The sequence below is a fragment of the Ornithorhynchus anatinus genome, chromosome 4, assembly GCF_004115215.2.
Source record: "Ornithorhynchus anatinus isolate Pmale09 chromosome 4, mOrnAna1.pri.v4, whole genome shotgun sequence".
NCBI classification, from domain to species: Eukaryota; Metazoa; Chordata; class Mammalia; order Monotremata; family Ornithorhynchidae; genus Ornithorhynchus; species Ornithorhynchus anatinus.
The window spans coordinates 36656649-36681000 of NC_041731.1; the positions used below are offsets into that span (position 1 = coordinate 36656649).

Genomic DNA, 24352 nt, shown 5'->3' on the forward strand with positions numbered 1-24352 from the left:
GGCCACGAGCTACCAACCCCACGGTCAAAGACAACTCCCCGCTTCGGGGCCACTCACTTCTTCAGCTCCAGCCGGTCATCCGAGCCATGCCGGCCGTGGTCCCCGTTGGCCTGGGCGTGGAGGCGGCCGTACCTAGGAGGGCAGCGGCAAGCGGGTAAGGGTCTCGGAATACGGCTCGGTGCAGTCTTCCTGCAACCTGACCCCCGATCTCCGACGAGCAGGCCTGATCTGGCTGCCGGAGACTGGGGTCGGGGGGTGGTCTCACCCCCTGGGGTGGGCACGGCACGGGAGCTCACACAACCTCAGTCCAGGTGCAAGGTTGAGATTCCCTCTCTGAGTGAGGACACCTGAATGGGATGCTCCCCTGTGGCTGAAGATCCTCTCTTTAGCCTCTTCCTCAAATGACCCAACAAGCTCTCCTCTCCTGAAGCTCTCTCCAGGGCACCCATGAGAAAGAAAGCACCCACCCAGGGGCACCCATGAGGGACGGCACCCGCTGAGGACACCCACAAGAAAGCGCCCTTTCTGGGTCACCCACAACAGAGAGTATCCACCCCCCCCCCCCCCGAGCCCTGCAGTGCCTATAAGAAGCAGTATGGCTTAGTGGAGAGAGCACCATCCTGGGAGTCAGAAGGACCTGGATACTAATCCCAGCTCCACCACTTGTCCGTTGTGTGATCTTGGGAAAGTCTCTTAACTTCTCTGAGCCTCAATTCCCTCATCTGTAAAATGGGGATTAAGACTGTGAGCCCTATGTGGGACAGCGACTGTGTCCAATGTGATTATTTTGCATCTACTCCAGCACTTAAAACAGTGCCTGGCACATACTAAGCACTTAAATACACACACACACACACACACACGTTAAACACACAAACACCTTCCCGCTTGTGGATGCGCAATCCTGGGCCCTGAGATTGTCCTTGGGAGTGTCAGATCTGCATATAGCCAGACACCCAACTGGGTCTAAGCCCATTTCCCAGAGGGAGGGAAGGAGAGAAAGACACACACACATACACACGGTTGCTGGGACTGTGTAGCTGTTCCTGGGGGTTACAGAACTTCTCGTCCCAGCAGCCACTCCCTGCATCTCTGCCTACACCAGTGCCAGTTGCCTGTTGAGGGTTGAGGTCTCGGTGGCCTGAGGGGCCCCAGAAGGGTGGAGAAGCAGGAGTGATCCTATGGGTCGGTGTTGCAGTGGGGTGCTTAGAGGCGAGGGGGATGGTAGGGAGTGGAAGCACGTGTGCCTATGTGAGGGGGTGGGGAGGGGGTCACCTGTTGAGCAGCAGATCCAGGACTTGCTTGGTGGTGGCAAAGGCACGGTAGGTGCACAGGAAGACGGTGACGTAGGTCGAGTCATTGCCCTTGAAGGCCGACACCAAATACTCCACCAGCTTCTCCAGCGTCCCAGCCTTGATGGTCCGCACCTTGCAGGTCTCGTACAGGTTCAGCGCGGACTCGTTCTCGAACTGAGAGGCGAAGGTTGGGGTCTCACTCTGCCTTCCCCCCCGGCTCTTCTCCCGCCTCTTTCTCGGGAAGAAGCGGGGAGCCCCAACCCCCCACCGATCAGCTGTCAAAGCGTCAGGAATCTCCAGGCCCCTCCGGCTCCTCGAAGCCCGGGCTGGAGTTCCTCAGGCGAAGAGCGGGGCTGGGCCGGGCTGACACGCCTCCCTCCTTAACGGGGCAAGGGGGGAGACCCGGCTGGCTCTTCCTCAGCTGCTATGAGGTCAGAGAACCCTCAGATGTGGCCACATCCCCTCTCCTTAGCAGGGAGCAAGAAAACCCAGCTGGACTGGGAAACAACAGAGATCTCACCTTCCTTCTTGCCCTGGAGAAATCTCTCCACGTCCCCGGCCTCCCTACCCACCTCTCCTCTGCCCGCCCCAGCTGAAGGGCACGTTCGATCTGCTTGGAGCCGGCAGGCAGTTTCCAGACCGACACACGAGCCAGTCTTCCACCTCCCCTCTCAAGCCGTATCACCGTGGAGGTACGGTCAGAAGGTTGAACGGGCTGGGCAGGGACCAGGGGATATTTAAGAGATCCAGAAGCAGCGGGGAAACCTGGCGGGGCTGGGGGGAAAGGCTAGGGGACTAGTGGACCCGAGTTCTAATCCTCGCTCTGTCAGTTCCAAGCTGCGTGATCTTGGGCAAGTCATTTAACTTCTCCGTGCCTCCAGTTCCTCAACTGTAAAATGGGGATTAAATATCTGTTCTCCCTCTTAGACTGTGAGCACCACGTGGGCCAGGGATTGTGTCCAACCTAGTTAACTTGTACCTACATAAGCACTTAGATCAGTGTTTGATGCGCGGTAAGCACTTAAATACCATAAAACAAATAAACTCCCGGCCAGACTCCCTCCTCCCACCGGGTAGCCCAGCCCGGCCACCCCCGCTTACCCCCAGCCACCGCTGTCCCTTGTTGGCCGTGTGGTGGAGCTGCAGCTTGCGGAGCGAGATGCTGTAGATGGCCCCATCCTCCAGCTCTTCCCCGATCTCCTGCGTGGAGCTCTGTAAAGGACACCCCCCCAGTCCCACTGGTCAGGGATGGGGCCGCTTGGGCCATGGGGCAGCCCCAGCCCCCGGCTAGGAAGATGGCGGGCACCACTCGAAGAGGATGGGCCGGTAGGTGCTCTTTCATCAGGCACCTCCCCATCAGGACCCACCACTGGGGCTGCTGCTGGAGCCCCAGAAACATCACCAATGGGACTCCCTCTCGGGATGGCGGCTGGAGAGTTTCCAGCTTCGGCTACAGGAAGGAGAGTCAAGCAGAGGCATATCCACTCTATTCCTAGCTTGGGCAGTGGCTAGTGAGTGGAAAGCAATCTGCTACAAGTCCAAACTCACCTGTGCTGGGCAGCAGAGGCATGGGATATATATTGTGTATATCTACAATTCTATTTTGATGCTATTGATGCCTGTCTACTTGTTTCGTTCGTTGTCTGTCGCCCCCTTCTAGACCGTGAGCCCGTTGTCGGACAGGGATTGTCTCCATCTGTGCCGAACTGTACTTTCCAAGCGCTCAGTACAGTGCTCTACAAACAGTAAGCGCTCAATAAATACGACTGAATGAATGCCACATCCAGGGGTGACCAACTCATCCTCTCTCGCAGGGAAAAGGGATGCGGTCTGCTCCATTCAACCCCAGAGGGCCCAGGAGCCTTTCCCAAAAGGAAAGTTTGGAGACAGAGAGGTGGGAGGAAGGGAAGAGGGGGCAGAACTCTGGTTGAAAGCAACGAGGCATCTGAGGGCCTCACTTGTTTGGGGGAGCGGGTCGAGCCAGCTTCTGGCCGTCCCCCACAAGGGGGTAGAGGCGGCGCGGCTCCACGGCCGGCCCTGTGGACAATCGGCTGGGGCTCGGCCTCCCCCAGGGAGCCGGGGAGGGCGAACGGCCCTGCAGTCTTATCACAACAAGAGCCCAAGTTGCTGACTCAGAAGTGGAAGCTTCTCAAGAGCCGGATATTTAATACCCGATTCAAAGGCATGCGTCCTCCTCCCCCCGCCCTCCCCTTTGCTCTGGACTGCTCCTGTCCAACTCGAGAAAACTCTCGGTCGGGCTTCCCCTCGGTCATCCTCGATCTCAACAGCAGGCCCCATCATCATGATGCTCCCCCGGACCCCTCAAGTCACAGAAGACCAGCTCTCTGAAAGGGACCCGGAGGAGCAGGGGGAAAACAGGCAATCCTGGGCTCTCACGCGCTGCACGTGCCCGGGGTGGGGGGGACGCCCGAGTGGAGCCACATCCGCGACTAGCTTCCTTCCTGATTCCAACTCTGGCCCGGCTCATTCATGCTCTCGTGTTCCCTTGAGCAAGGCCGGGGAGTTCCCTCCCCGGGGAACGGACACCCTGATGGCCAGGGCCTCGGGGCCGGAGGCCGCGGGGAGGAAAGGAAAACCCAGCCTAGCTAGAGTTAAACATCCTCCCTTCCGTCACCATCCCCGGCCTGCAGGGAAAACAACCGGGTCTGGGCTGGGTCAGGAGGGAACGGTTGCAAGAGCCAGCTGCTAATGGAAAGTTGCATAGAGGAAAAGTGTTTGTGAGCTCAGGAAGCGCAAGGGCTTGACCCCCGAGAGGTCTCCTCTGGCTGGATCGCTCCAGAACAGCACCTGGGATACCCGGGGTGGGGTCCCACACCCTGGCAGTGATGGGAATCTGGCTTAAGTCTTCCACGCCCCTCGATTCCCTCTTTCTGGAGATCCCAGCTGGAGATGAGGTGGCGGACCCAGGTGCCTGGGTTCACCCCCACGACCTTGCTTCTAGGAGATGTTGCCTCCTCAGCCTGGGGGAATCCTCATCGACCAGTGGTATTGGTTGAGTGCTTTCTGTATGTAGAGCACTGTACTAGGTGCTTGGAAGAATACAACAGAGGTGGTAGACACATTCCCTGCCCACAAAGACCTTACAGTCTAGAGGGGGAGACAGACACTAAAATAAATCACAGATGTGTGGAGGCAGCAGAGTATAAGGATGTGTTCATAATTGCTGTGGGGCTACTAGATGTGTGGAGAATAGCACAGAACTTGGGTTCAGACCTATTTTCTCTAGGATCTGGGTTCATCCCCTGGTCGTGCGCAAACTGGGGTCTGATCTTGCAACCCTCTCTTTCAGAGGGTCTCTTTTAGAGACCCTCTAAAAATCGCCACCCGCCTCGGCAGCAGGGACACACGACAGGTGGAGGCCGGGTCCGCGGAACGCCACCCCGGCGCCTGGGACCCGACCTGGACCCCTCAGCCGAGGGAGGGACCGGAGACGCGTCCCCCAGCGCTTAGACATAGGTGTGTATACACCTATACACACGCACAAACACACACACACCCCTCAACATGTACGTGTGTGTATATAACCATCTCTTCCTCCCGGCACCACCACCCCCATCTCTGGCCATGGTTCAGCACTCAGGAAGGGGAAATTCCCCACGAATCGAAAGAAGAGGCTGACTGGTTTCTTTTCTCCCTTTCTGTCCCCTCCTCTCTCCCCACATCCTAGGGGGAAAATCCAGCGACTCTGAGTCAGGGGAAAGAGAACAGTCTCCGAAGCGAGGCAGGCTTCCGCTGGGGAGGTCGGGGACTCCTGCCAGGGTTATTGGGGTGTGGGGGGAGGACCCCACCAGCCTTAGTGGCAGCTGACAGACACTTGGAGTGACCGAGCTCCTGGAAGTGGAAGCCCCCAACCTAACTGTTTTTCCCTCTGTGCCCCAGCTGCTCTGCCCGACCTGACCTTCTCCCAGGCCATCTCGCCAACGACCTCCCAACTAGGAGGGCTGGGCAGCTCCATTAGGAGAGGGGGCCATTACAGCATCAAGCCCTGCAGAGCCCTGCCCCACGGCAGCCCCCACCCTGTTCCCCGTATTCATTTATTTATATTAATGTCTGTCTCTCCCTCTAGACTATAAACTCGTGTGGGCAGGGAAAGTGTCTGTTTATTGTTATATTGTACTCTCCCAAGTGCTTAGTAAAGTGCTCTCCACGCAGCAAATGCTCAATAAATACGACTGAATTAATGAACGGGTAGGGAACGTGTGGGTTAATTGTGTTGCACTGTACTCTCCCCAGCACAGCTTGGGGTAGTGAATAGAGTATGGGCCTGGGAGTCAGAAGGTCATGGGTTCTAATCCCATTTCTGCCACTTTGCTCTGTGCCTTGGGCGAATCACTTCACTTCTCTGGGACTCAGTTACCTCACCTAGAAAATGGGAATGAGACTGTGAGCCCCGCATGGGATAGGGATGGGGATTGAGACTGTGAGCCCCACATGGGATAGGGATGGGGATTGAGACTGTGAGCCCCACATGGGACAGGGGCTGTGTCCAACCTTGATTTGCTTGTAGCAAACCCGGTGCTTAGTACAGAGCCTGGCGCATAGTAAACGCTTAACAAATATCACAATTATTATTATTAGGATTTCCAGGGGATCCATCCAGAGAGGGGATTCCCCAGGAGTTGGCCACTGATCCGCCTAGGGGATGGGGGTCTCCCTCATATCAGCTAGAAGCCTGTGACTACATGGAGGTCTGAGTTTTCCTCCCACCCCTGGGGTCAGCCAGTCAGTCCCAAGGGCCACTGAAGAAAAACAAAACAAAAAAAAACATGGTATTTGTTGAGCTCTTACTATGAGTCAAGCACTGTTCTAAGCTTGGATAGATACAAATTAATCAGGTCCCTGTCCCACATGGGACTCACACTCTTAATTCCCATTTTACAGATTGAGGTAACTGAGGCCCAAAGAAGTGAAGTGATTTGCCCAAGGTCACACAGCAGACAGGTAGCAGAGCTGGGATTAGAACCCAGATCCTTCAGACTCCCAGGCCTGTGTTCTATCCACTAAGCCATGGGGCAAGAAGAGAACAGCTAATCAAAGGGGGAGGGAGAACCCCATTTTACAGAGGAGGAAACGGAGGCCCAGCCAAGTTAAGTGACTAGCCTGAGGTCGGTTCTCTAGGTCCCGCTGCTTCTCAGCTCCTTCAAGCTTTGGACAGGCCCAGCTAGGCTGCCTGGGGATCTAGAAAGGGAGGAGGCCAAGGGCGGGGATGGGGGTGGGATACTCAGGCACTGCCCATGCCCAGTCCAAAAGAGGGGAGGTGAGGAGGCTGAACCCCAGACCCAGCATCAGCCCACTGAGCGAGCCTGAAAGGAACAGATCGACTGGCCTTTCTCGGCCGGCTCTGCAGCAAGAACCCCGAGGCCCCAAGCTCTATTACAGCCTTGTGACTTCCCATCAGCGAGTCAATAGCCACAGCCGGTGCGGGCGGAAGGCGGAAAGGGATGGGGGGAAGGGGGTGGATTAGTGCTAAACCTCTTAACTTCCAGACAGGAGACAGAGCTGCCTGCCACATTCTTCCCTGCTCTTTTTGTTTCCCTCTGGAGTAAGACTGGAAATGCCACAGTGCTTGCTTATCGGGGTTACTGGGGGAGAGCGCAGGGAAGGAAGGCAGGGTACGGAGGCTCCCAGCTCTGCCCGGAACCCGGGAGTCTGCCCCTCCACCAGCCCCGGTTAAGGCTACCCGCTTGCCAGCGAGCTGGCCTGAAAGCATAACTCACTTCCTAAGTGCTGACACAGAGGAAAGTCCAAACAAGGGGGAAGTGGGACGTAGTACAGCACGAGGATAGGACTCCGTCAGGAGAATGCTGACCTGCCACGTCCCGTGAGCCTCGGGGAGCCCGGATGGTGCCCGTGCTGCCCCTGTGAGCCTCAAGCCTCTGACGGGCCTCGCTTCTCCCAGACCCCGGGCCTCGCACCAATCTCTGGGGGCAAGGCCGCCAGACAATGGACTCAGCTCTGCTGCGCAGGCTGAAGCCTGAAGCCACGGGGTGAGCGTATTTGAGGGGCGAGATTAAACAAGAAAAAGGATAGAAAGGGACTACACTCCCCCAGGCTAAGCAATCTTGGAAGGTCTCCAACTACCCACCACCCCATTAATGGCCCACGGTGGCAAGTTTATTTACTGAGGGCTAATTCCTCCTGCCCCTAGAAGTCTCTTTCTGGGCCTCTCTCCCCATCTAGAAGACGGGACTCAGAGCACTTGCCTACAGGGCCTCCCCCGCTTTTTTTTATGGTATTTTTTAAAGCCCTTACTATGTTCTAGACACTGTACTAAGCGCTGGGGTAGATACAAGCTAATCAGGTAGGACACAGTCCCTGTCCCACATGGGGTTCACAGCCTTGATCCCCATCTTCCAGGCGAAGTAACAGAGGCACCGAGATGTGAAGCGATTCGCCCAAGGTCACACAGCAGACAAGTGGCGGCGCCGGGATTGGAAGCCGGGTCCTTCCGACTCCTAGGCCCGTGTTCTTTCCACTAGGCCCTACTGCTTCACCAAACAGGTCCCGATAGGGGACAGTGAATGGAGGTGGCTCGTGGCTCACCAACTGCCACTTGACTGCTGTGTGACCTTGGGCAAATCGCTTCCCTTCTCGGTGCTTCTGTTACTTTATCCGGAAAACAAGGATGAAGACTGTGAGCCCCATGTGGGACGGGGACTGTGTCCAAACTGATTAACTTGTACCTATCCCATTGATTAGAACAGTGCCTGGCACAGAGAAAAAAAAAAACAAAAACAAAACTTCGATCGGAGGCTGGGGCAGGTAAGGACTGCCAGTCAGCATCCCTTTCCCAGTGGGGGAGTAGGCAGGAATCAAGTAGGCTCTCGAGTCCCACGGAGCCTGAGAAAGTATTCTCCGCAGCTGGTAGGGACCAGACAGGCAGACTCGCCCAATACGGGGGCATTCTAGCAGAGTTCCTCTGTTCACTTTTCCAAAGCCCCATTCAAGCTCCCCTTGTCGGTTCTCTAAATAGCTGTCTCTTCCATAATCCATCTGCTTTGGCTTGGGGCACAGCAGCTGGCCCGAGCTCCAGCTCGCTTTAGTCATGAGATTCCAGCCCTGCCTGGATCCTCCATCCCCTAGCCCCCTCCCACCACCCCAGCCTCCACCCCAAAGTCCAGACGCAGCCTCGCCCTCCCACCCACTCACCTGCAGCCGCCCCCCAGGGTAAGACAGTAACTTGGTTTAGAGCACTGTATGGGCCTGGGTCTCCGCCTCAGACCCGAAGGGGAGCAAACAGGCCTGACCCTTTTGGGACCTGCTGACCTGGGCCCCTCCCCAGGGTGAAGGGGGTACAGCCTCCCCGCTCCGCCTGGTACGGAGGGTCAGTGCCCGCGGGTAACCGGATGTCAATGCCACCACTATGCTAGATTGACTCATCCCCAGCCCAGGCCCCTTCGAGCCGGGTGGCCAATTGGAGCCGAGCTCAGGCCTGGAGTGGGGGAGGCGGGCCGGGAGTGGGCTGCAGCGGGGGCCAAGGGCAGGAAGGGCGCGAGGGAGCGAATGACCCAGTAAACCCGTGAAGCGGAGAAAATGCGGGAAGCGTCTCCGTTGAAAGGCGGCCTTCGACAGCCAGTGCCGTGTTGTCATTGTCGCCGTTTGTTCCAGACAACAGAGGAAGAGAGGCGAAAAGGCGGGGAGTTAAATGGCCAGCTTTGTTCCTGGGGCTGGCCTTTTTCTCCCCCTGCCCCCTCTCCTACCCTGGCAATGTTGGAGCCTTCTTTTGGTCCCCAACCTGGGCCCGGGGAGCGGCTTGGCTCCAGGGTGGGAAGGGTAATCGGGATCCTCTCTCCCACCCTCCTCTGCCTAACAGGATGGAAGAGAAGGCCCGGGACACTGACCCTCGATTCTGTCTATGACACCTGTAGGACACTGGAGGAAAAATCTGGAAGGCGGGGTGATAATAGGAGCCCCGTGACTAGAGGTGACCAGAAGATCTGTGCCAAGAAATAACCAAGAGCATCCGACGGAGAGGCCTTGTCCTCCCAGCTTGTGGACTGGATGGAATGAAATAGCTCTAGGCGGGCAGCATCTCATTAGTTTTAGTCACCAGATCTTCCTTCTCAGTGTGCTAGTGACCTAAGGTCACAGATGTCCATTTCCATTTGACAGAGACAGAACCAACACGAGCAGCCACAGGAAGCAATGAGCTGAGTCAGGACTTAAAGCCACGACTTCCCTCTTCCTGTTCTGAAGTATTATCCACTTGCCCATATTGCCTCCCTTGGAGCAAGTGGGGAATCCCTTCAGCCCTATCCTCCAGATCCTTTTTTTTTTTTAAATGGTATTTGTTAAGCGCTTACTATGCGGCAGGCACTGAACTAAGTGCTGGGAGTGATACAAGCTAATCGTGTTGGATGCAGTCAATGTCCCAAGTGGGGCTCACAGTTTTAATCCCCATTTTATAGATGGGGTAACTGAGGCACAAAGAAATTGTCTTAAAAAGCAGGTTGCTCAGAAAAGTCACTAGCCTAAGGAAACCCCGAGACATCAGAGTCGGGTGAGACAGATGAGACAGGAGGGGAGATGATCCAGTCTAGCCTCCGAGTTCGTGTGAGAGGAGCCAGTTCAGGTAGGGCCCAGCCACGCCAAGCGTTCTCTCAGCTTGGTGGCTTGCTTTCTTTCTAGCTTTGAGCCAGCCTGCTGCCCCCAGCCTCGGGAGAAGGGTGGCTTTTCCTCACTCCACAATGGTTGGCGATGCTCCCCGGCACTACACAATTTGAGGACCCAAGGCCCCTCAACCCGTGATCCCCAAGTCACAGTCTCCAAGCGGCCATGAAGCCAGAATGGCCTGCGGAAACAGATGCTACCTGAGGACATGTGGTGCACTAAATTCCCACCCCAACCTCCTCCCCCACCTCTCTCTCCCTCTCTCACAGACACACACACACACACACACACGCACACTCTCCCTCCCTTCCCAGTCACCTGGGCTACCTCATGCCATGGGGTAGGGGCAGGCCTGGCCGGGTGACCTCACAATGCCATTATGGCAGGCCTGGCATGGTGACCTCACACTGGTATGCTAATCCCCGGTATCCCACATAGTCACTTCCCAGGAGTACTCCACTTCTGACTCAGTCAGGGCACGAGCTGCTGGCTCGCTGGCTCACTGTGTCGTTCCAGGCCTCGCTCCTCCCACGGAGGAAACTTTTGACTCCAGAGTTGGCAGAAGGTCCCTAAACCCTCTCCCCACCACTGACCCCAGAGAGCCCTATCCCCTGGAAGGAGAGAGCCTAATGCCCCTCAGGAACGAGGAGACTCCATGTCAAAAGAGAGAAGGATGCAGAGAGCCAGAAGGGGAGAGAGAAGTGGTCCTGACCCTAAACTGTCTTGCCCAGAGGAGCCAACTTCCTCCTCTGCCTTTCGTCACCCACTTCAGGAGTCACGGGAAGGCCTCCAGGGGTGAAGGAGGTCTGAGGGAAACTCAAATATTGCTCCAAGCTGGGAGGGTCACTGGCCGGAGACAAAGATAGCATTTGGTCAGGAGCAGGACCCAGGGGTCGGGCATCACCAAACGAAGGAAGGGAGAAAAAGGAAAGCCCGAAAGGGAATGGGGGTGAAAAAGGGCTGAATATTTGAAAGGAGGAGGAGAGAAAACTCCTGTCAGCCCAGGAGTCACTCCCCAAGATGAGGGACCCACAGGACTTCGCCAGAACCGTCTCTGACCCCAATCCACTGAAAATGTCAATCCAAGATGGATGCCCTTGGAGCAAGGAGCCGGCGTCGGAGGGGCTCAAGGTTGCCATGACAAGTGGCTGATGACTGTGGATGGGTGGAGAGTTTGGAGGAGAGGGGTTTGCAGCTATGGGAGACCTTTTTCCTTGGATTTCAGGGGCAGGCGGCAGCTGTCCCGGAATTGAGCGAAGGGAGATGGGAGGGGAAAGGAAAATATCAGGTTCCTGAAAGGGGAGGAGGATCCTTGAAAAGGATCAGCCAACATCTCCTCTCCCCAACTTGCTTTAGATTTCATGCTGAGCTGGGGGTATTGGTGCTTGAGGAAATGGAGAGTTCAGGACTGATCAGTAGGAGGAAGTGGTTTATGTCTACATCGGGGCCACTTGAGGCCAGAGGGCTGCTTTATTTTTTTTTAATGGAATGTGTTAAATGCTTATTATGGGTCAAACTATTTTAAGCACTGGAGTAAGTACAGCCTAATCAGGTGAGACACAGTCCATGTCCCATATGGGGTTCACAGTCTTAATTCCCATTTTTCAGATGAGGTAACTGAGGTACAGAGAAGTGAAGTGCCTTACCCAAGGTCGCACATGCGGCAGATAAGTGGCAGATCTGGGATTAGGACCCAGGACCTTCTGATTCCCAGGCCCGTGCTCTATCTACTGATTTACTCAGACCAGTGGGTACTGAGGCGGATGAGGGGCAGGGGTTAGGACTAGGGTGTGGGGGAGGGGCTGGGCTCTGCATCAGGGGAAGCTTTGTCCAGATGCACAGCTGTAAGTATAAACAGAGCCAGGATCCTCTGTACCGGGGAATGGTTTGTTTTTTTTAAACGGCATGTTAAGCACTTATTATGTGCCAGGCATTGTACTAAGCACTGCAGCAGATACAAGATGATCAGATTGGACACAGTCCCTGTCTCACATGGCCCTCACAGTCTTAATCCCCATTTTCCAGATGGGGTAACTGAGGCCCGGAGAAGTGACTTGCTCAAGGTCACACAGCAGACAAGTGGCAGAGCCGGGATTAGAACTCTGGTCCTCAGACTCCCAGGCCCGTGCTCTTTCCACTGGGCCACTCTGATGTCGACCGTGGCTCCCTCTGCCCCCTCTCCTTTCTTCCAACCCCTCGCCCCCCCAACCCTTCCCCCAAACCTCTTCATCATACCATCCTGTCCCCACCACCAGTTTCCCTACAGAACTGCGAGGTTGGAAAGAAGGATGTTGTGCCCTTTGATCCTCACCCCCAGTTCCGCCCAGCTGGTCCTCAGGCCCTCCCGCTGCCTCTTCCTCCCTCCGCGTTATAGACTCTGGGCGGCTGAGGAGGGACGGCTCAGGGACCAGGGCCTGGCAGCCCCAAGGCAGTCGCTCAGGGAGGAAGGGTAGGGTGAGCCCCGGGGCGGGGAGCATTCTGAGTTGCCCCATTTTCTGAACACTTCTACACTCACTCAGGCCATACTCTGGCCCCCGCTCCGGCCTCGGGTCCTCTGCTCAACTTCAGGATGAGCCAGGGAGGGGCTCCAACCCAAGGGGCTGAGAACTCTGAGTCCCAGGCAAGCTCAGTGCCCTGGGGAGGCTCAGGGAGCAGAGATCCTGGGAATGGTTGGTGAGAGCTACCCAAAGGGCTTAGGGGTTTGGTCCCTTTGGGATGAAGGCCTTCCCTAGGTCAGCAGATTGAGACCCTGCTTGGACCAAGCCCCACTGCCCTGCCCCACCCTGGCCCCTGACCCCCACGCTCCGGCCCCCGGGTCCCCTCGGCGCCCCTTTATGGCGGGGGGCGATGGGGCTCGAACCCTCCGACGATGCCCCCAAGCCGGCGCGCGACCACATTCCAGCACGGAGCCCGAGCCTTCTGGAATCTCGCCTCCCGGAAAGCCAAGCCGGCGATGAAAGGCCCCCTGTGCGCCCGGCTCAGCTGATACTGTGTCCAAATCCTGTTCCCTAGCAACCACCTTTCCCCTCCCCACCAAGCTGTGGGAGATGCGGGATACAGACCGGGGATGTCTCTCCCAAGGGATAAGCTGCCCCGGAGAATGGGGTGGTGGGGTGAGGGGAAGAGTTTCCACTTTAACTCTAGCCCAGGAGTGGGAAGGAGCAGACAGCCATCGGACTGGCAGTGCAGATTAGGTAAGACCTCATTGTAAAAGTCACCTAGGGGTGCCAGGACACAATCCCTCAGAGCCTGCTCCCTAAGGGAGGTACCAGGGCACGGCCCCGAAATAAAGCCTTTCTCTAGCCTGTCCCCATCCACCCACTGCCATACCCCACCATCCGCCCCACAAACACAAACCCCCTCTTCCCCCCATCTGTGGCTCAATCAGATCCATTGTCCCTCCATCGAAGTACAGAAAGATTTCAAGAGGAAATGGGCTTTAGTTGTGGTTCAGTCAGACATAAGGAAGAACTTTCTACTTCCAAGGTGTTAAGACAGCAGAAATGGCTCCCTCAGGGAAGCTGTGGCCCCTCCACCCCGTGAAAGACACTCCTTTATTCAATGGTATCTACTGAGCGCTGTGTGCAGAGCACTAAACTAAGTGCTTAGGAGAGTACCATATAACAATAAACAGTCACATTCCCTGCCCACAGTGAGCTTACAGTGTAATTATTCTTCATCAGCCTGGATCAGAGCGGTTATCCCCACACGCTCTTGCTCCCGAGAGATTGCTCGGGAAGAGGAAGACGATCCTGATTAACTCTCCGAGCCCCGCTAAGACCCCCGCCCCAAGAATGCCAGGTAAGAGCCTCACGGCGCAACCCCAGCCTCCAAACACACAGTAAGTGCTCAATAAATACGACCGAATGATTGATGAAGCTCAGGGCTATCCAAACCCAAAGCCAGTCTCCCCAGAAAGGTCCACCCACCCCAACTCCCACCTACAGCGACTCTAGGTCGGAGACTCCCCAGGCCGGGCCAGCTGGAGGAGGAACAGGCTGGCCCGGGCTCCAATCCCGGGCCACCCAGAACATTCCTTCTCCCAGCCACAAAACAGGTCCAGAACAAGGACAGAGAAAGAGGGTCCTACGCTCCCTCGGGCCTCCCAGAGCTGCCCGTCCCGCGGCCACTGAACAAAAGCCCGTCAGAGTTCCGGGGCCGGCAGACGAGGGCGGAACTGACCACGTAGATGCCCACACCCACGGGGGCCTGGGCACATTCCTCCGGGAACAGGGCCCTTGTGCCAACACACCCTGCTCCCAAACCTCCCTCTCACCGGAAGGGGACAAGACAAGAGGACACCTGAGCTGGGAGGTGGCCCTGCTGGTTGGATTCGCCTGCATCCATCTTGGCTCCCGGGAAAGAGATAAATATAGTGAACACCCACCGAGCTCTCGTTGCACCCGGCACACCCTGGAGCTCTGGTTGGGGTTGCACCTACTTTTTGGACAGTTGCCAGGAATCAAGACCTGTCCAGGAAATACCAACACATGATGCACTCATGCCGATTCCAAACACACGCGCACGCACGGAGTACCTGTGTGCGGTCGGTAATCCCGGCTGTCGGGGGAACCCCGAGAACAAAAGACCGGTGCTGTAGAAGCTACCAGCTCCTTTGAGAGCCCAGGCTTAGGGGAAACTAACAAACATGCAGTAAGAGGAATCCCAAATGAAACCCCAGAATGTCCTGCTTGGAAGTACCAAGAGACCCCAGGCCAGGTGATGGAGACGGGCTGAGAAATCTCAGAAGATCACTCTTCAGTCTGTTTTGGCTTTGGAGCGGTTCTACTTGGAGGCAGGTGGATGGATGAAATCATCTCGGGAGACTCTCTCCCCACCCGGCCCGGACCATCATGGGGCATTCTGCAGTTCAAGGGGCAAGTAGCTCGGAAGCCAACTCCCAAATGACTTGGAACAGAGGGATCTGACCACCTCGGTCCCCTCCACACAGTGTTCTGAGAGGGCAGGCGAGAGAGCGAGAGCGTAGAGAAGGGTAGGGTCATGGTCTATCCCGTTCAGTCCTTGCTTAGTTCCAGGGGTCAGCCCTGACTAGCCTGGCTTCCCCAAGTAAGCAGCATGGCCTAGTGGAAAGAGCACGGACCTGAGAGTCAGGGGGCCTGGGTTCTAATCCGGCTCTGCCGAATGCTTGCTGTGTGACCTTGGACACTTCACTTCTCTGTGCCTCAGTTCTCCTCTTTTCCCTCCTACTTAGATCGCACGCCCCACGCTGGACAAAGAGTTGAGTCCAACATAATTAACTCGGATCTACCCCAGCGCTTAGAACAGTAAGCACTTAGCCGAAAGATTAAAAAAAGAAAGAGACCGTGAGCCCCACACATCAACAAGGATGGCCTTGGGCAGAGGCTCTTTGTGTCTGGCCAGGCTCTGGCAGGCTCCAGCAGCAAGGAAATCCACCCTGAGACACGAGAGGATGTTGGCAGGAGGAATCAAACCTTCCCCTCCTCCCCTGGAGCCTGCTGTTAAATGGACATTGTGTTTCAGCTTCCGGTCCCGCTCCTCGCTTCTCCCCAGGCAGCTGGACTCCTGGCGCTGCTGCACTGATCATGGAAACTCCCCTCTCCCCCCACCCCACATACAAACCACATCTCTCCCCTTCTTTACAGCGCTGCCTCCTTCGGGAAGCCTTCCTTCATGGACCCCACCCTGTCTTAACCCAATAGCCCAACACACCTGCCCGCCCCTCCCCCTCAGCCCAATTACTGCACCGAGCCGAACATATTTACGTCGATCATAGGCCTGTCTCCACTCCCCATTTGAGCTCCCCTAAGGGCAGAAGACAGGCCTCCGCTCAAGCCCAGAGCCCAAGCACCTAGTGTAGTTAGACCGGCCAAAACACAGCCTCGCGGGTCCAAGAGGCAGAGAGAGAAGCGGTACACGGGGGGACCGAGATGGGGAAGACGAGATGGGGAGACGTCCAGCTGAGCTCCTCTGGCCCGCTGGGGGAAGCGGTGCAGAGAGAGGGACCCGAGCTTGTCCCCCTCCCCCCGATCGCTCTTCCTCTCCAGGCTCGCTTGCCAAGAGCATGGTCCCGGCTCTCGCTGTGCAACGGGATCTAGAAACCCAGATTTCCTGCCAGATCTAACGAAAACCAGATGAGGGGCCGTAAACAGTGTCAGGACACCCACCCTCGAGAGCGCCTGTTCGGGGCCAGGAGGAGGCCAGACAGAACGGGCCTCCCGCTCCTCTCCTAAGGGCCTGGCTCGGGGCCCGGTTGGTCAGGGTGGTGGGAGGAATGACCCCACTGGCCCGGCTGTGAACCCCAAACCCCACCCCGACGCAGGGGACAGGGCTCGCTCCATCACCGGCCGCTGCTCCCTTCCAGATACCTTGGAGCATTCCCCCAGCCTTAAGCTTCCAACCCTCCAACCGCACGAAGACGGCGAACCACGTTCCTTCCTGCCCGCAGAGCCCCAAGGGGCGGCAAACAAGCCTTCTCCCTGCATTCTGGGTGGGAAAGCCGAGGTCAGGAGCACAGATCATCCTGCCTGATTACCGCTTGCCGGGGAGGAGGCCAGAGTCACACCTGAGAGCTCGATAGAGTGGGGCTGATGGAATCAAAGAGGAAGCCCTACGTGTCTGCTAATCCCGCTGCATTGTTCTCTCCCAAGCGCTTAATACTGTGCTCCGCACCCAGTAAGCACCCAATAAATACCACTGATTGATTATTGCATCAGTCCAACCACAGAGAGTCCCAGAACATAATAATTCCGATATTGATTAAGTGCGTACTGTGTGCCTCGTGACCAATCGTATTTGAGCACCGACCGCGTGCAGAACACTAAATGCTTGGAAGAGTACGACGTAACCGAGTTGGTTGACGCAATTCCTGCCCACGATGAGCTTGCAGTCTAGAGGATGAGTTGACACACTGTACTAAACGCTGGGGTAGAAACAATTTAAAAAGGTGGGACACAGCGCCTGTCCTGTGGGGCGCACAATCAGAAAAGCCTCCAGGAGGCCTAAAAGGAGGATGCAAGACCACATGCTGACCACTGTGTCTTTTTATTTGTTGCATCATACTCTCCCAAGAGCTTAGAACAGCGCTCTACAAATAGTAAGCGCTCAATAAATATGATTGAATGAATAAGCAGCCCCAGGACGCGCCCCTCAAGATGCTTCAGAGCCCGGTCTGCTGTTCAGAGCTGAGGAGGCGTTGAGACCACTGCCTATCCCGACGCCAGTCCTGAGCCTCAGGGGCAGACGCCAGCCTCTCGCTGATAAAACATTCAAACGTCCTTGCTGTCACCGCAGCCCCCACGATCCTTACCCTCCCTGCGTGGTCTGAGACCATCTCCAGGCTCTCTCTGGTTTCTTCTAATAGTCGCTGCAGAGCCTGGCCCTCCGCCTGACCATGAAACAACAGGATGGAGAAGAGCAAAGTGATCTCCCAGGCCGCGAAACAACAGGATGGAGAAGAGCAAAGTGATCTCCCAGGCAATTATTCACCACTCACAGATTAAGGTAAAGAGAATGTCGACATTACTACTACAAGGCCCCAGGACAATACCGCCTCTGGGTCTCTCTCCCCATCCCTACCCCATCACCAACCAGAGGGTCTTCTGACAGAATAGAAGCTTTCAAGGTGAAGAGTACCTCCCTCAGAAATCCATCCATATCCCACTCAAAGCCACTGGCCAATCCCCCTCAAAGCCTCAGGAGCTATTAGAGGGAAAAGTTAGAGGTTTTAGAAGGCTTGGAAAGATTTAATCTTTACATGAATGGTGGGTTATCAGAGGGAGAAGTTAGGGATGTTAGACGGTTCCTCCAGAACTATAAAGATGGATGCCAAGGAGGCAGCTGTAACATTCCTACGCGTAGCTCGTTATGGGCAGGGAACGTGTCTATTGTTACATTGTACTCTTCCGAGTGCTTTGCACACAGTAAGTGCTCAATAAATACAACTGAATGAATCCTGTTGCCACTGTGGGAGACCCAGTGCTGGGCCGGGTTAGGAACGCTGTGTCCACCTCAGTGCTTAGGGTCTTAAGTCTCAAGTTCAGTTTCCCGGGATTCCGTTAGCTTGGGACAGTCCCAGAGCCGCCCCCCCCAGACTGGAACCTTGGTCCTGGTCCAGACCACACCTGCAGGCCCCGGGGTGGGCCAAGATAAACTGGCCTCTGCAGCCGGGGGAAAAATAGGGGAAGGGGAGGGAGGTGGTGGTTGGAGGGGGGGAAAGGAGGAAGAGGAGGAATGGGGGGGAGAGAGTAGGAAGGGATGGGAGGGGCACAGAGCAATGAACGATTTGCATCCCTAAGGTGACATCACCAAAGCAGGCAGCAGATCTGCAGGACGGAGTCCGGGGGGTGGTCAGGAGTCCCGCTGGGACCCCACAAACTCACCCCAGTTGTGATACTCTCCGGGCCCCTGGGCAGGGAAACGGGGTGGTCCGACTAGATCACAATTCTCTCAGCTGGCAGAGCCTTCACCGCCCTCCCGAGCTCCATGTGCCCTCCCCATCCGACTCCCACAGTGGTTTTTGTTACGTACTTACTATTTGCCAAGAACCTAAGGACTGGGGGTAGAGAGAAGTTAATCGGATCCCACGTGGGCCTCACAATCTAAGTAGGAGGGACAATGGGTATTAAACCTCCATTTTACAAATGAGGGGACTGAGGCACAGAAAAGACTTGCCCAAGGTCACGCAGCAGACAAGTGTGGGGGTGTTGACATTTGAACCCAGGTCCTCTGACTCCGAGGCCCGAGCTCTTTCCACAAGCCCACGCTGCTTCTCTGGCAGCAGGATGGTTGGAGGAGCAGTGGGGTGGACTGCCCATCTTGACAGCCCCCCAAATGTTTCGCGATGTACTACCCAGCCACATGGCCTAGTGGATAGAGCGTGGGCCTGGGAGTCGGAAGGTCATGGGCTTTTAATCCCAGCTCTGCCACTTTGCTGTGTGGCCTTGGGCAAGTCACTTCACTGGGCCTCAACTGCCTCATCTGTAAAATGGAGATTGAGACGGTGTGTCCAACCCGATTACCTTTTATCTACCCCAGTGCTTAGAACAGTGCCTGGCACATTATAAGTGCTTAACAAATACCATTATTATTATTATTATTATTATTATCTAGCCTTCCTAACTTTTCTCCTCTACATCCTTAACTTTCCCTCTAGTAGCTCACATGAACCTCTTGACCATGAACTGATGCAAACTCCTCTTGAAGCTAATGGTATTTTTGGCCTGCGCGATTTCCTGTGGGAATGCATTCCATATGCTTTACCACCCGCTGAGGGGGAAAAGTGTTTCTTTTTGTTTTGAACCTACCGCCTTTAAACTTGAGGCCTTACCAGCCCAGGCAGCCTCAAAACTCATGCCTTGAACTGACCGGGCTACCCTGGGGCCCCCTTTCCCTTCCTCCCAACCCCAATCCCACCCTCCAACCCCCCTGCCCCGGGCTCTGTAAATCCACTCCCTTCGGGGCCGGGAAGGTTCTCCAAACTGCAGGGTGGGGAAGTTATGGGTGCCACAGGACAGTTCCATCAGAGGGTGGTAGCTTTGTTCTGAGTGTAAAATGGGGATTAAGACTGTGAGCCCTTAATGGCTCAGTGGAAAGAGCACAGGCTTGGGAGTAAAAGGTCATGGGTTCTAATCCCAGCTCCGCCACTTGTCAGCTGAGTGGCTTTGGGCAAGAAAGACAACTTCTCTGGGCCTCAGTTCCCTCATCTGTAAAATGGGGATTATGACCGTGAGCTCCACGTGGGACAACCTGATTACCTTGTAGCCTCCGCCACTTGTCAGCTGAGTGGCTTTGGGCAAGAAAGACAACTTCTCTGGGCCTCAGTGCCCTCATCTGTAAAATGGGGATTATGACCGTGAGCTCCACGTGGGACAACCTGATTACCTTGTAGCCCCCCAGTGCTTAGAACAGTGCTTGGCACATAGTATGTGCTTAACAAATACCATCATCATCATATACATATGGAGAAGGAAGGAAGGGAAAGAGAGCGAACAAAGGTGCTAACTTGTTAAGCTCTCGCTATGTGCCAGGCACTGTTCAAAGCACTGGGGTAGATAAGGTACTAACAATTCTGCAGCATTATATTCTCCCCAGCATTTAGTACAATGCTCTGCACATAATGAGTGCTCAATACCATTGATTGTTATTTTGCGAGTACCGCAAAAAGGAGATGGGGATTTCCGAGGGGACAAGACAAGCTTCGAACAGTTAATGATCGAAGGTATTTATTGAGCACCTACTGTGTGCAGAGTACTGTACTGAGCGCTTGGGAGAGGACAACTGGCCAAGGCTAGAAGGCCATCATTTTGGGTCTTTTCAGCTCCAACTGGAAACTCGGATGTGTCCGGGGCCCCGGGTGGGACAAATCTGAGCGTCCGCACCCCCCCAGGTGTGGGGGGGCGAGGGTCTGCATCGCCGGGGGCGGGGCTGGGGGGGAGGGCCTAAGGTTAGAGAGGGCTGGGAAATCCAGTCTTGCCCTGGTCCAGGCCTACGTGGGCGCATCGCGGACCTACCTGAGGTCCTGAATCCCTTCCTCTCAATCCGACATCTGTGCCAAGCCCTCCGGGCGGGGGGCGGGGGGGGAGGTGATCGATGAATGCCAATTACTGAATAACGGTCATGACCCACAGAGGGCCATCTCTAGGGTCCTAAATCCTGCCCGAGACCACTCCTAAAATTGCAGACCGGCCGAGGCTCCTTGGATCAAGGCAAAGCCCCCTCTCCCTTAATCATCATCATCATAATTATGGCATCTTTAAGCGCTTACTGTAATAATAATTATAACAATGATGGTACTTGTTAAGCATTTACTATGTGCCAAGCACTGTTCTCAGCACTGGGATAGATACAAGGTGATCAGGTTGTCCACGTGGGGTTCCCAACCTTCATCCTCATTTGACAGAAGAGGAAACTGAAGCGACTTGCCCGAAGTCACACAGCTGACAAGTGGCGGCGCCGGGATTGGAACCCATGACCTCTGACCGCCAAGCCCGGGCTCTTGCCACTAAACCACGCTGCTTCCCTATGTGCCGAGCATTCATCCAATCCCAGCGATTAGAACAGTGCTTGGCACATAGTAAGCACTTAAATACCATCATTACTATTTATTGAGTGCTCATTGTGCACAGAGCACTGTTCTAACCACTGGGGTAATAATAACGATAATAATAACTGGATTTGTTCAGCGCTCCCTACGTGCCAAGCGCTGTTCTAAGCGCTGGGGTAGATCCAAGGCAATCGGGTTGTCTCAGGTGGGGCTCAGAGTCGTAATCCCCATTTTACAGATGAGGTCACTGAGGCATAGAGCAGTGAAACTTAGAGGCATAGAGCTTGGGGGAAGCAGCGTGGCTCGGTGGAAAGAGCCTGGGCTTCGGAGTCGGGGGTCATGGGTTCGACTCTCGGCTCTGCCACTTGTCAGCTGTGTGACTGTGGGCAAGTCTCTTAACTTCTCTGTGCCTCAATTACCTCATCTGTAAAATGGGGATTAACTGTGAGCCTCACATGGGACAACCTGATTCCCCTATATCTACCCCAGCGCTTAGAACAGTGCTCTGCACATAGTAAGCGCTTAACAAATACCAACATTAAGAAACGGCTTGCCCAAGGTGACTCAACAGATGAGTGGCGGAGGTGGGATTAGAACCCACGACCTCTGACTCCTAAACCCGGCGTCAGGGAAGCAGCGTGGCTCAGTGGAAAGCACCCGGGCTGGGGAGTCAGAGGTAGTGGATTCAAATCCCGGCTCCGCCGCCTGTTGGCTGGATGACTTTGGGCAAGTCACTTCACTGGGCCTCAGTGATCTCAACTCTAAAATGGGGATGAAGCCTGTGAGCCCTACGTGGGACAACGTGATGACCTCGTAACCTCCCCAGCGCTTAGAGCAGCGCTTGGCACATAGTAAGCGCTGAACAAATACCGTCGTTATGATGATGGGCACGAAAGCCAGGTCCCCGGGGCGTCGAGATGTCCCCTTGCTTGGAGAACAGCGCTTGGCACATAGTAAGCGCTTAACCAATGCCATCCTTATTATTATTATAAAACGGGGATGAAGCCTGTGAGCCCCACGTGGGACAACCCGATGACCTCGTATCCTCCCCAGTGCTTAGCACATAGTAAGCGCTTAACCAATGCCATCGTTCTTATGACTGGCACGAAAGCCGGGTGCCCGGGGCGTCGCGGTGTCCCCTCGCTTGGAGAACAGCGCTTGGCACATAGTAAGCGCTTAACAAATACCATCGTTATTACGATTGGCACAAAAGCCAGGTCCCCAGGGTGTCGAAATGCCCCCTCGCTTGGAGAACAGCGCTTGGCGCATATTCATTCATTCAATAGTATTTATTGAGCCCTTACTGTGTGCAGAGCACTGTACTAAGCACTTGGAATGGACAAATCAGCAACAGATAGAGACGGTCCCTGCGCAATGACGGGCTTATAGTCTAATTGGGGGAGACAGACAAAAACAAGAACAGTAAATAGAATCAAGAGGATGTAAATCTCATTAAAACAATAGCAATAAATAGAATCAAGGGGATGTACATCTCATTAACAAAATAAATAAGGTAATAAAAATATATACAAATGAGCGGACAAGCACAGTGTTGAGGGGAGAGGAAGGGAGAGGGGGAGGAGCAGAGGGAAAAGGGGGGAAAAGGGGGCTTAGCTGAGGGGAGGTGAAGTGGGGGGACAGAGAGGGAGCAGAGGGAAAAGGGGAAGCTCAGTCTGGGAAGGCCTCCTGGAGGAGGTGAGCTCTCAGTAGGGCTTTGAAGAGGGGAAGAGAATTAGTTTGGCAGAAGTGAGGAGGGAGGGCGTTCCAGGACTGCAGGAGGCTGTGGCCCGGGGGTCGACGGCGGGATGGGCGAGAACGGGGGACGGTGAGGAGGTGGGCGGCGGAGGAGCGGAGCGTGCGGGGTGGCGGTGGAAAGAGAGAAGGGAGGAGAGGTAGGAGGGGGCAAGGGGATGGACAGCCTCGAAATCTAGAGTGAGAAGTTTTTGTTTCGTGCGGAGGTCGATAGGCAACCACTGGAGGTTTTGAAGAAGGGGAGTGACATGTCCAGAACGTTTCTGCAGGAAGATGAGCCGGGCAACGGAAGGAAGAATAGACTGGAGCGGGGAGAGACGGGAGGAAGGGAGATCAGAGAGAAGGCTGACACAGTAATCCAGCCGGGATATTACGAGAGCCCGTACCGGTAAGATAGCCGTTCGGATGGAGAGGAAAGGGCGGATCTTGGCGATATTATAAAGGTGAGACCGGCAGGTCTCGGTGACGGATTGGATGTGTGGGATGAATCAGAGAGCCGAGTCGAAGATGACACCGAGGTTGCGGGCCTGAGAGACGGGAAGGATGGTCGTTCCGTCCTCAGTGACAGGGAAGTCAGGAAGAGGACAGGGCGTGGGAGGGAAGATAAGGTGCTCAGTTTTGGACATGTTGAGATTTAGATGGTGGGCAGACATCCAAGTGGAGATGTCCCGGAGGCAGGAGGAGATAGGAGCCCGAAGGGAGGGGGAGAGGACAGGGGAGGAGACGTAGATCTGCGTGTCATCTGCATAGAGATGACAGTTGAAGCCGTGAGAACGAATGAGTTCACCGAGGGAGTGAGTGTAGATGGAGAACAGAAGAGGGCCGAGAACTGACCCTTGAGGAACCCCAACAGTTAGAGGATGGGAGGGGGAGGACGAGTAGAGGATGGGAGGGGGAGGACGTGCCCGCGAAGGAGACCGAGAATGAACGGCCAAAAAGATAAGAGGAGAACAGGGAGAGGACGGAGGCCGTGAAGCCAAGGTGAGATAAGGTGTGGAGGAGGAGGGGATGGTCGACAATGTCAAAGGCAGCTGAGAGGGCAAGGAGGATTAGGATAGAGTAGGAGCCATTGGATTTGGCAAGGAGGTGGTCATGGGTGACCTCTGAGAGAGCAGTGGTAAGCGCTTAAGAAATGCCATCATTATTATAAAATGGAGGTGAAGCCTGTGAGCCCCATGTGGGACAACCCGATGACCTCATCTCCTCCCCAGTGCTTAGCACATAGTAAGCGCTTAACAAATACCATCCTTATTATTGTAAAATGGGGATGAAGCCTGTGAGCCCCATGTGGGACAACCCGATGACCTCGTATCCGCCCCAGCGCTTGGCCCATAGTAAGCGCTTAACCAATGCTGTCGTTCTTATGACTGGCACGAAAGCCGTCCCCGGGGCGTCGAGGTACCCCCTCGCTTGGAGAACAGCGCTTGGCACATAGTAAGCGCTTAACCAATGCCATCCTTATTATTATTATTATTATAAAATAGGGATGAAACCTGTGAGTCCCACGTGGGGCAACCTGATGACCTCGTATCCTCCTCAGCGCTTAGAACAGCACTTGGCACATAGTAAGCGCTTAACAAATGTCATCGTTATTATGACTGGCACGAAAGCCGGGTCCCCGGGGCGTCGAGATGCTCCCTCGCTTGGAGAA

The 24352-nt window shown here is 55.4% G+C and overlaps 1 protein-coding gene across 5 annotated transcripts in view; it reads right to left on the minus strand.

Annotated features, from left to right (window-relative positions):
* The window catches only part of RALGDS (ral guanine nucleotide dissociation stimulator), a 91850-nt gene that overhangs the window by 10225 nt on the left and 57273 nt on the right, over positions 1 to 24352 (minus strand). For all 5 annotated transcript variants that reach the window (XM_029062943.2, XM_029062942.2, XM_007672781.4 and 2 more), the window contains exons 2-4: positions 2397 to 2507; positions 1276 to 1469; positions 58 to 132 (exon numbers count right to left, since the gene is read on the minus strand). In XM_029062943.2, the coding sequence (XP_028918776.1) occupies positions 58 to 132; positions 1276 to 1469; positions 2397 to 2507 (380 nt within the window). The remainder of the gene's footprint in view (positions 1 to 57; positions 133 to 1275; positions 1470 to 2396; positions 2508 to 24352) is intronic.